This window comes from Protomyctophum parallelum (assembly GCF_964188405.1).
Source record: "Protomyctophum parallelum genome assembly, chromosome: 21".
NCBI classification, from domain to species: Eukaryota; Metazoa; Chordata; class Actinopteri; order Myctophiformes; family Myctophidae; genus Protomyctophum; species Protomyctophum parallelum.
The window spans coordinates 16,346,506-16,359,005 of NC_139713.1; the positions used below are offsets into that span (position 1 = coordinate 16,346,506).

The window sequence follows — 12,500 nt, forward strand, 5'->3', positions numbered from 1 at the left end:
GGAGGAGGAGAACGAGGGAGGGAGGGAGGGGGAGGAGGAGAAGGAGGAGGAGGTGGAGGGTGTCCTCCAGAGAGCCACCTGGAACGTCCATCAGTCCTTCGCAAATGCGGGGGCATTATTTTTTATTTTTTTTGCCAACGCTGTCTCCAGGTAGTCATTTTGAAGAACAAGCATGATGAGCAAAACTATAAGCTATGATGACTAAATATATTGACAATGTCGTCAACAAATAGAATTAGGAAGGGAAAATATGAGGAAGGGACTAGTGGACGAGAGATCCAGTATGTCATTTAACAACAGTCCTGAAGGCCCGCCAAAATACATTTTAGTACTTTTTTACTAAATCTTATGATATTTAGTCGACTAAAACCAGACTAACACTAAAACATTCCAGGTGACTATAGTCTAAAATGTGACTAAACTAAATGAAAACTATTCAAGAGACTTATTATGACTAAAACTCAAATCTAAATTTGCCGTCAAAATCAACACTGCTGTAGCCTATAATGATGATCAAAGTATCACAAAAGGCGAGTGTTTCCTCCAGTGACAAACATGTGTTTTGATTGTTGCGACCGGCGGTATGAAGAGGTGTGACGGAACACATGCATGCATACGCTACATATATATGACATGACAGCTTTAGTTACTAGGTGCTTAGCCATTCTGACCTGAGATCAGATTCTAAAAATGTCTTCCACATCCTGACAGTTTTCTGAAAAAGCCATGGTTCTATGTCAGTCGTTCTTCGATTTAAAAATAAATAGCAGACCTACAAGCTCGTAGCGCGCCACTCGGTGGCGCGCTACGAGCTTGTAGATCTGCTATTTTTCAATAGCTAAAGCATAACACAATGCTAACACCAAAAAGGGGTTCCCGTCCCAAAATGTATTACAAAACACACATTACCCACTTCAGCCCTATATATATTATACTAGAATTTTCGCGGCCGCTCATCCCAGAGTTACTTTGCCGCGCACTATGGGAAGAAGGAAATTGCGGGAGTTGACTCCACATGTAGTAACGGATGGGTTATTAGTTATTATTATGTGTCCTTATTAGTGTAGTGTAGTGTAGTCAACACGTTATGGCTCATACACACTGCCCGGTATTTGCTCCGATTATGCTGTCGGGGAGCATTTTTGGCGCTGGCCGAGATCGTGATCTACCTTTTGGGCACCGCTTAACTCAACCTTTTTTGTCCCAGGGCACACTTTTCATAGCCAAAAAATCTGGGGGCACACCTAGATATACGGTTTGTGTACACTGTATATATACCGGTGTGTATATATAGTAAATATATATAGTACATATATATATTATATATAATATATATATAATATATATATATATATTATATATATATAATATATAATATATATATATATATATATATATATATATATATAGAATATTAGTGGTCCATGACATGAAAATGTTTGAGAACCACTGCTCTAAAACAACATTGGACAATGATGTTTGACAGTTTATGACTTGATCTGGCCTGTTAACATTTTCATAGACCTGGTTGCTTGTTTCCCTCTCAGTCAATGTGGCAACCCTGGTCAGAGCCGTGTTGACTGTTGTGGTTCTGTATGATGTGATTTAGCTTAGCACACAACAGCTAGGAGGATGCAGCAGGCTGATGCCGTCATGGTTTAACAGTATTTTGCGCAATTTATGTCCCCGAATTTATGGATATGGACTTATGGCTCCATCGCTGCCTCTTTCTTTAGTAGAAGTAGAAATTTAACGTGTTGCTGACTGTTTATCGTCCCTCTCACACGCGCGCGCGCGCACGCACGCACACACACAGCTGACGTCTTCTCCCACCGACGTCAGCTGTTCATTTATCTCCTTATTCATACACGCTTTGAGCTGAGAGAAGCTATAAAGCGCCTTTTAATATGACAATGCTGTATGGTTTGACAGCTTAAATCCGCGCGGCAGTGTTGTGTGTATGTGGGACACGGGGGTAGTGTGTGTGTGTGTGTGTGTGTGTGTGTGTGTGTGTGTGTGTGTGTGTGCGTGCAATCCAGAAGTACTGGCAGTAGCGAAATAACAAACGCGATCTGTCTAATCGTAGTAGTTAGGAACAAACCAAGTAGTTTATAAGCACAATGTTAATGTTACTAAGACATTCGCTGAGCAACCTATATTTTAAATGCAGAGATTTAGAAGGAATAAGCGAAATGGTGAGGCGACTATCCGTGAGATCATATTACAGCAGCCAAAGAGGAGGGGGGGGGTGGGGGAGTTGCGAATTCATTGGCTAGTTCGCAAAGCGCACATCTTTTTGCCACGTGACAACTTCTCTCTTGTTAATATAGATATATATACATGTCTGCCATTTGAGAATAGCCCGGTCTGCAAGCTTAAATACAATCGTGAAATGAAAAAAATAAAAATAAAAACAAAAGTTTGAGAACTAGAACCGAGCCCTTACAGAAAGCGGAGCGGTGGCAAAACAGTCGCATCATGCATGCCCACCTCCTCCAGCGCTGCTGCTGACAGGCGGGAAGACGGAACGACTGCCAACGAGGCGAGCTTAAAATAGGACCGCCGCGTCGGTCAGCCGCTTGACACACGAGTGCTGTGACACACGTCGCGCTACTACACACACACACACACAGGTGTGTGTGTGTGTGTGTGTGTGTGTGTGTGTCCATGTAAACCTCCCGAGTGGATCTGCCTGAATTAGCTCCTAGGCTATGTTACCATGCCTTATAGTATCACATACAGCTCCGTCAAAGTTACGTTACATAACCCCGATGTATTGCCTATTATACATTGCATTAATAGTATGTTACTTTACCACACAATACCATGATGTATTTTCATATTATTTTTCTTCATATAATCGTAAGCCACTATTAAGTTACCCCTGCTATTAGCGCATGTGCCAGGCTGGTGGCGGCTACACAGCCACCACCCTAATTAGTGACGGTGTCACCGTCCGTCGGTGAGCCACAATGTCAACAGTCACCGCCTGCGGCCCCGGAGTTTAACCCATTCTGGCGGGGAACCCCTTTTGGTGTTTTCAAACATTATGTTACAGTTTAGCTATTGAAAAATAGCAGATCTACAAGCTCAGAGTGGCGCGCTACGAGCTTGTAGGTCTGCTATTTTTGAAAAGAATCGTAAAAAATGTGGCGCAAATCTTTGAAGATAATATTCTTTCAAACTCAAAGTGAATGTTTTTTTAACTCGGGTCTAAATGGGTTAATCTGGGCCTGGAGGGGGCGACCACGTGACAGTTGGGAGCCAGCCGGAGGAGGAGGAGGAGGAGGACTCTCATTTTTGCTGTCTATTCAAACACCCACGTGACAACGTGACATCTTTAACCCATTTGGGACCGAGGAGGACGATTCTACAGATGCCTTCTAGATCCTGACGGTTTTCTGAAAAAACCTCATGTTTCTGTGCATGTCAGTCAATACAATTTCATTATGTCAAGGAGTCAAGGACAGCCCAAAAAGAAGAGAGAGAGAGAGAGAGAGAGGACACACAGAGAGGGTGAAGGGATGAAATCATTTGGACGTTATTGTTGTCGGTATAATTATTAGGGCATGCCTCCTCACTTTGCTGAGCATGCAGCAGAACCTGAGCACTGCAGTCAAACTCACGAGGCAGTGTTACTTTTTTCCCACCATATTTCGATTTAGTCTTAAGCCCTATAACAACACCAAAGGGCCGAGGCGCTTTTTTAGAGTTGTCCCTGCAGTGTGATATGTCTTGTTGCACGTTGACCACGTTGCACCGACCGTAGTGATTCAACGCATGGAGTTCAACGGCCCCAAACCACACCAAAGGGTCGAGACGGTTTTAGCGTTGCAACCGTTTTGGACCCAATTAAGGAGTTGCATTGGTGACCCTTTGGTGTGGTCAGGGTTGTAACACTGTCACAAGGCATCAGCGGTGGAAAGTAACTAAGTACATTGTACTTCCTTAAGTACTGTACTTTACTACAATTTTGAGGCGCTTTAGCGGAGTATGTCCAATTTTCACTACTTTTACTTAGGTTCTACTCCACTACATCTCAGAGGAAATATTATACTTTTACTCGATAGAAGGGTCGTAATTTGGTCCTCGGCGTTAATAAAATCGCCCGACTTCTAGGGGCGCCCGCTGGCCAAGCGGTCCAGTCCAGAAACTTCACTTGACCCCTTTGTGGAAGCTAAAGATAAAGAATAAAGAAACTATGAATAAAGGCAGAAAAGCCTAAAACAAATCTTTAAAAAAAATCACACCCGTGTGAACTTGAGTGGTGCAACCTCCCCCCCCCCCCCCCTCTCTCCCTCTCTCTCATTAGCAGGCAACAGTGCAGAACTCTCTCTCTCTCTCTCTCTGTTTCTGGCACAACAGCGCACAACAGCGCCCCTACTGGTACTGATTAACGCCACACTAACACATAGGTGAACACGGACATTGCTGTTCTGAAGACAATCCCACCAACGGCGAGTCCACCAGCAACACGCCAGCAGAATACCGAGTGGTAAATATTGGTAAATATGGTACAGTACTGTACCACACCGGTGTGGTACAGTACTGTACCAACTGTACCAAAGCTTCGAAAGTTAACACCCACAATTTTACAAAAGCTTGTGAGCTTGTGTAGCTCTGCTATGTCCGCACGAAATCGGGCATGCGTGCGACGCAGAGGAGAGGAGAGGAGAGGAGAGGAGAGGATGAGGAGAGGAGCATCATTGGAGGTGAGTGATGATGATTGCTAGTGAAAAAGGGATGGAGGGAAAAGCCGATGGGCGCGGGGTGGGATGGTGTGTGTGTGTGTGTGTGTGTGGGGGGGGGGGGGGGGGGGGGGGGCTTTCTAGCAATGAAATATTCTGGCGGCTTTCTAAAACTGGCCTTAATCCACACTTAACTCCATTACGTGTGGGACACTTTCACTCCGAAAATGCAGAGATAAGCCCCCAATGAAAGCTACGAGAGAAGGCCCGTTTTCAAATAGCAATCGCCGACGCCTTTTAACGTAATTAACAACACACACACGCGCACACCACGCACACACCGCACACACACACACACACAAAGGGGTGGGGGCGGTTACTTTTTTCTTTTTGGGTGTGGACGACGGGGTGGGGAGGGGTTCAATTGTAGATATGGCTCAAAAAAGGAAACTGGGACACTGCAGGCTTTGATGTCTTAATTGTGACTTCTTATTTTTTTTTCTCCTCTCGATTCCAATGAAACTGCGAGCTGCTATATTTGGTGGAATAAAAGAGATGGAGAGAGATGGAGAGAGAGAGAGAGAGAAAAGGAGAGAGTTGGAAGATTGAGAGAGAAAGAGACACAGAGAGAGAGAGAGAGAGAGAAGAGAGAGAGAGAGAGAGAGAGAGAGAGACGGGCAGACAGACACATTTGTGCTTGAGAGAAGAGAGGACAAAAAGTGAATGTGCAAATATGAGAGAGAGAGAAATAAAATAAAGAGGCCGATCTCCGGGGACAGCGAGAGGGGAGCGGGGATGAAGGGGGACATAAAAGAATGCGTGACAGGGTGGGGTGAGGCTAGAGAGACGTGTAGCGAACGGGCTCCCGGCTTACTGAGGCCTGATTGACAGAGCCCAAGAGCTGCGGAATCCTACTTGAATGAGCAATGATTAAACTGTGGCCAGGGGGTCAAAGTAGGGGCCTCCGCCGTCTCCTCTCCGGTGGGGGCCACACCACAGCCCCGAACCCCCCCCCCCCCGCGCTCGTTTTCGCTCCGAGAACGTAACCAAATGAACCCCCTCTCTGACAAACTGGATGGATGAAACACTGCGTGTTGCTCAATACATCTAATGCTGTAAGTGAAGACAGCAGATCTACAAGATTGGACCTCTGGGACTAAATGTACTAACAATTTCGTCAACAGATAAAAACTAGACTAAAATGCTAGGAAGGGACTAGTGGACAAGAGATCCAGTATCCAGTCATTTTACACTTGGTTGCATGCTGAAAATAGCAGATCTACAAGCACACAGCGCTCGCCGTCGCGACGCATTGTGTGATGTAGATAGATCTGTTATTTTGGAGCATGTGTACAATCAGTCATTACGACGGCATCAAGATGCATTTTAGTCGACTAAATCAACTGTAGATTTAGTCGAATAAAATCTTATGATATTTAGTGGTCCCCTGGACCCCTAGTGTCTCTGTCACGGGGGGCCTTACCTGGGGACTGACGCTGGGGCCGTAGCCCATGCCGGGGGAGGTCATGGAGTGCGGGCCGTGCATGGGCGAGCTGATGACGGAGAAGGGCGAGCCCAGGCCGTTCATGGGCGAGCTCAGCGCGCTGATGGGAGAGTGCAGCGAGCCCCCGGGGCCCATGGAGCCGCCCCCGGGGCCCATGGGGCCCCCCATGGGGCCCCCGGGGCTCAGCAGGGACGGGTGGTGCATGCGGTGGGACGACGGAGACGACGTCAGCTGGCCCGACGAGTCTGGAGGAAGGAAGGAAAGGAAGGGAAGAGAGAGAGAGAGAGAGGAATGCAGCACGTTAACACAATTAGACCTGAGCTCCATTCCTACAAATGCCTTCTGAATCATACAGTTTTATTTTTTATTTTTTATCCCATGATTTTGTAACCCATGTTTCACCCCTGTATGAATGATCTAATGTGACCCTGGGCTCTACACACCCTCCGCCAACCTGGGGAGAGAAACGGACTTGAACTCATGCTTCCTTCATGCCTGAGTGTCCAAGTTGCTCCTTTACACCTGACAGGGGGGAGTTTCCCTGGTTGGACATATCGCGTGGAAGGAACACGTTATTCCAACCAGTTCCTTTAAAACCTATGTTTCTATGTCAGTCGTTCTCAAACTATTTCATGTCAAGGACCCCCAAAAATATCTGTATTTGGCCGCCGACCCCCGATCTGAAAATATATTGTTCCAGGGACCTCCCAGAAGCAAAGATTTGAGTCAAAAACATTCGCTCTGAAAGAATATATATTCAAAGATTTGCGCCATATTTAAGCGATATTTTAAAATCTACAAGCTATGAGCTTGTAGATCTATCTTTTCAATAGCTAAAGTATGACAATGCTTAAAACACCAAAAGGGGCTCCCGCACAGAATGGGTTAACACAATCTGTGCCAAAACGAGATAATCTTGTGAATAGCTATTTAAATCCACGAGATTAAGAGATTTGATTAATGAGCATTAATCCAGCTTTAAAAAAATAATATTTTTCTATTTTGTTTTGTGCTCGCTTGGTAAAACCAACCTACAGTACATCCGAATCTTCCGTGCACACGGTCGATAATTACCGGTTTTCCTGCTCAAAATAGGACACACTTCTGCGATGGCTTTCGGAGTTGGTGCGACACCGCAGGCGTGCATTAATGACGATAAAGAACACCCTCGAGTGTTCTAATATCGCTTAAGTATAACCCCATAGGAGGGAAGAGAAATGGCACCTTTGGTATAGACCAATAGCACTGAGGAGAGATCGATGTGCAGGAGACACCAGGGTCACGAGTGCTGTCTCTTTTGCTGTGTGAGCTTACATGTTGGGCTCTGATTCTCTCTCTCTCTCTCTCTCTCTCTTTATCTGTCTCCCATTCTATCTCGTCCTCTCTCTCTCTCTCTCTCTCTTTTTTGAGCGGCGCTAAGTGCTCACAATGAAGGGCTTTGTGTGTAGGTCTGTCTGTCTGTCTGTCTGTCTGGAGGACAGAATGGTCTGTAGCATGACCTATTGACCCCTGCAGATCATTGGGGGTCATTCACACTGAACAGCAGCTCATTGGGGTCGCACACACACACACACACACACACACACACACACACACACACACACACACACACACACACACACACACACACACACACACACACACACACACACACACACACACACACACACACACACTAGTCGACTAGTAAACTATAGGCAACTAGTAGAAATCACTAGAAGTGAAAGCCCTATTACATGCACGCACCAACGCACGCATGCACACTCACACACGCACGCACAGCAGCACCACTCAAGTTCACACTGCCTGCCTCTCTCCCTCTCTCATCAGGCCCCGTCCCATGCACTCATTATTAGCTTCAAGGGGCGGCATATCATATCATGCCATCAGCTGCCTGTCATCACAGAAGATATTACATTGACCACAAATAAAAAAAATAAAAAAAGGAGGGTGCTGCCATCTGTCACCGTGGCCTTGGCGGCTGTATATTCACCACCGCCGCCACCCTCCGTCTCTCTCTCTCTCTCTCTCTCTCTCTCTCTCTCTCTCTGTCTCATCGCGCCGGCCTCTCGCGGCTATAAACATCTTCTCCTCCTCTCAATTCACTCCCAATTCTCATTTTCCTCCCAGTGGACTTCCTCGCCCGGCCCCTCGCGGTGTCGAAAAAACAGATAAAACCGCCCCCAACCGCCATTGTTATTTCCACTGCCTTGAGTGTTTATTCACTCACTTCCCTCTTTAGATCTCATTCACCTCCTTCAACAATGAACCCCTCCCTCGGGTCAAGCTCCGCTCTGATGAGGCACGTTGTCTTGTCCTCCTCAGACACAAATGTAGCTTCTTTGACCTTTTCTTTTGTCTCTCAGCGAACCACAGCGAGATAGGCTTGGGCGATATTGATTTTTGGATATCGGTATTGATACCGTGAATAATATCGCGATTATCGGTATTATCGATTATCAGCCTTTTTAATTTGGCTGGAACCCGAAATGCTGCCAAACAGCAGTATTTCCAGATGTTTTTTTATGAACCAACTTGCTAGGACTCGTTACTCTCACCGGCGCCATGTTTTGTTTACTTTCCTGGGCGGAGGCGGTCCGACAACGCTGCTGTCGCCTCGTTGCCGTAATTCAGCGTCAGTGCCAGTCAATGCATGGACACTAAGTTATTAGGCAAATTATAGTCGTTTAAAATGAAATACTTGTAAATTCATCACACAGACACACACATACAGTTATGTAGATGTTTATTTAAAAGAAAATCCATATTTACATGACGGTAAAATTATGATATTGGGTATTATTTTCGATATTATTCGATATTCGATTTCGATATTATTTATATAGTCCACGATATTACCGATATTGATTTTAAATATCGCGATAAACGATAATATCGATATATTGCCCAAGCCTACAGCGAGAGACAGAAGGTGTGTATATGTGCGGTGATGTTATGTATTAGGCCATTTTGACCTGAGATCAGATTCTAAAAATGTCATCTACATCCTGAGTGTTTTCTGAAAAAGCTATGTTTCTATGTCAGTCGTTCTTCGATTTAAAAAAAATAGCAGACCTACAAGCTCGTAGCGCGCCACTCGGCGGCGTGCTATGAGCTTGGAGATCTGCTATTTTTCAATAGGCAACACCAAAAGGGGTTCCCGCCCCAAAATGGGTTAACCCGTTTAGACCTGAGAACTGATTCTACGAAATGTCCTCTAAATCCTCACGGGTTTCTGAAAAAAACCTACGTTTTCTATGATCAGTGGTTCTCAAACTATTTCATGTCAAGGACCCATAGAAATTATAGCGGCGGTGGATCAGTGGTTAGAGTGGCCGGATGGTAACGGCAAGGTAGCCAGTTCGATCCCTGTGGGCTCCCCCCAGAGTTAGTGTCGAAGTGTCCTTGAGCAAGACTCTGAACCCCTATAATTGCTCCTGATGTGCTGGTTGGTGCCTTGCATGGTTTTCCGCCAGGAGCAAAGATATGAGTTAAAAACGTTCGCTCTGAAAGAATATATATTCAAAGATTTGCGCTACAAATGTGTAACGACTTTTCGAAAATAGATCTACAAGCTCATAGCGCGGTACGAGCTTGTAGATATGATATTTTTCAACAGATCACCACGTGAAAAGAGGAGTTATCGGGCAATTATGGCCACTAGATTTGCCCGTAAACCTCAAGTTTAGCAGCATATACAGTTAATATACGGTAATATACAGGTGTGATGTACAATTCTGGAGTTTACCGGAGTTTGTTGGAAAGTTTAACGGGAGTTTCCTGTAATATACACATCCGTATTCCATGCTTTTTGCGCAGTGTATACAGTGACGGATTAACCCCTCTCAAGGCCCTGGCACTTCACCAAATCAAAAGGCCCCTACACTGATTCAGTCAATTAATTAATTAACATGCATGCGTTTAGCTCATATCCACTACTGCCTGCGCTGCCCGCTGACACAAGACACAGCAGCCAGCAGGCATGCCGCACTGGGCACAGCCTTTCCAACTTCAGACTCTGCTAAACTATCTGCAATTTCCCCGAAAAATAATTAGCCTATATCTACAAGCTCCATTAGCAGGCAGCAGCATGTTTTGTCTAAATTGTCCATGGCCAACAAATGTAGCTACATTTGCAAACAGTGCTGTTGACCATGTTGTTACATGGTCCATATAACATGTGTGCAGACAATGCCAATATGCTATATTAATATTAGAACGTTTTAAAGACAGATTAATTATTGACGACAATGCAACCTGTGGGTCCAACGTCACTGAAAACTTTCATAATAGCAATTAAATTAATTTACTCACGAGTGCTGGAATCGTGAAATGGAGGATGTAAGAACACACTTTTGTTGCATTAGAGCAGGGTAAATATGAAGTTTTGCGCCAAGGTCTTGTTTATATTCCTCTTACATAGGCTGTATGTATGTTATTGTCGCAACAACACACGTTGGTCGGTCTGAGTGAGGGGGGCCTTCCTGAGTGAGGGGGCTACTGACGGCGTCGCTTACTCGCTTCCCCTCTGTCAGAGGAGCAAGCGACGCGCAGCCGTCGGGAACCCCCCCAAACAGACTGCTCCCTCTCCTCCCGAAAACTGCGAAAACTGCTACAGAAACTGTCAGACGAGAAGACCAAAAACACTAGCGGGGGTTCTTATGTTGCGTTATATTTTTCGAAAGAAGCAACAGCTGTACCTATAGTCTCGTACCAGGCCCTGCAAGCTTCGGGCCCTGGCGCTTAAGCTCCACCTAGTTCCATTGTTAGTCCGGCTCTGAGTGTATAAAGTGTAACATAATGCTTTTAAAAAAGTGGGAGTGTGGGTCTCGTCCATCACACTCCGGTGTTTCCTGAGCGTCTGGGGTTCCTCCGTCCCTGCTGCGCTGGAATAAAACTGACGTATGGCTCAATATTATAGTCTCAGACGGCTCAGAGTACAACGAGTCCGTTTTCAGAGCACTTCCCACCACGTGTCGCAGCTCCATGTCACAGGTGCTCTACTCTGGACTCGCATGTAATGCTTCGTTGGGGAGTGACGTTGCGCAATGACGCATGAATTAGACTCAAGAGTGTGTGTGTGTGTGTGTGTGTGTGTGTGTGTGTGTGCGTGTGCGCACGCATGTACGTGTGTCAAGAGAAGTGGGGAAAAAAAAGTACTACATTTATTTTTCTTCATTCACCCATTTACACACACACACACACACACACACACACACACACACACACACACACACACACACACACACACACACACACACACACACACACACACACACACACACACACACACACACACACACACACACACACACACACACACACACACACACACACACACACACACACACACACACACACACGTCCATGCACAGAGGAAACCATGCAAGGCACCAACCTGTACACCGGGAGCAACAGTTAAGGGGGTTCTGCGTCTTGCTCAAGGACACTTCCTCCACACTATAACCGACCTGGGAGGGAGGGAGGGGCGGCCCCGGGATCGAACCCGGAACCTTCCGGCTCCCAGGAGCCCACTGCCGCCCATGCCCTCCCCGTTCCTAAAACGCAGGGCATGACAACGGGACGCCCCGTTTCTACCAACCCTCAAGCAGTGTTGATTTCGTCGACTAATACCGAGATGAAAATTGTTCGCCGACTATACCTTTTTGAGTGGTGCAACCACTCCTACAACCAGGAATGTCCGTATGTGTATGTACCCGTTTGTATAAGTGAGCACGAGTATGTGACTTAATAATAGCAGTAGGGGGCGCCAGAAACAGTGAGAGGGGTAGTGCTGTGTCTCTAATGAGAGAGAGTGAGAGAGAGAGAGAGAGAGAGAGAGAGAGAGAGAGAAAGGGGGGGGGGAATTGCACCACTCAGTTCACACGTGTGTGATTTTTTCACTGACGAAAACTAAATGGAAGCTAAATGAAAACTATAAGCTATGGGATGATTAACATCAGACCTATATTTTGGCGACGCCTCCATTCATTCGTGTTTTCCCCCGCTTCGATAGATAACCACGTTGCCTCATCCTCGTCCTAATTCATGTGCACATATATACCGTACTCATAACAACACAACACAGACGTCTGAAACGAATGCCAATTAATGTCACAAAATAAACCCGAAAATCGACTCCTTTGTTTCTGGTCAAAGTCACACGTGTCATTACGACGAGGTATAACGAGGCTTCAAAGCAGCAGCCTCGCTGGGCACCACTTCCTCTACATCCTGCTCACCTCACTGGCACTTCCTTGAAGCGCACGCACGCACACGCACGCACACGCACACGCGCGTGCCACAGG

At 46.1% G+C, this 12,500-nt stretch overlaps 1 protein-coding gene across 1 annotated transcript in view; it reads right to left on the minus strand.

Moving 5' to 3' along the window:
- rxraa (retinoid X receptor, alpha a) overlaps positions 1 to 12,500 on the minus strand; it is a 188,068-nt gene that overhangs the window by 60,151 nt on the left and 115,417 nt on the right. Inside the window, 1 exon segment of the mRNA XM_083793072.1 lies at positions 6,172 to 6,437. Within this exon segment, the coding sequence (XP_083649198.1) occupies positions 6,172 to 6,437 (266 nt within the window).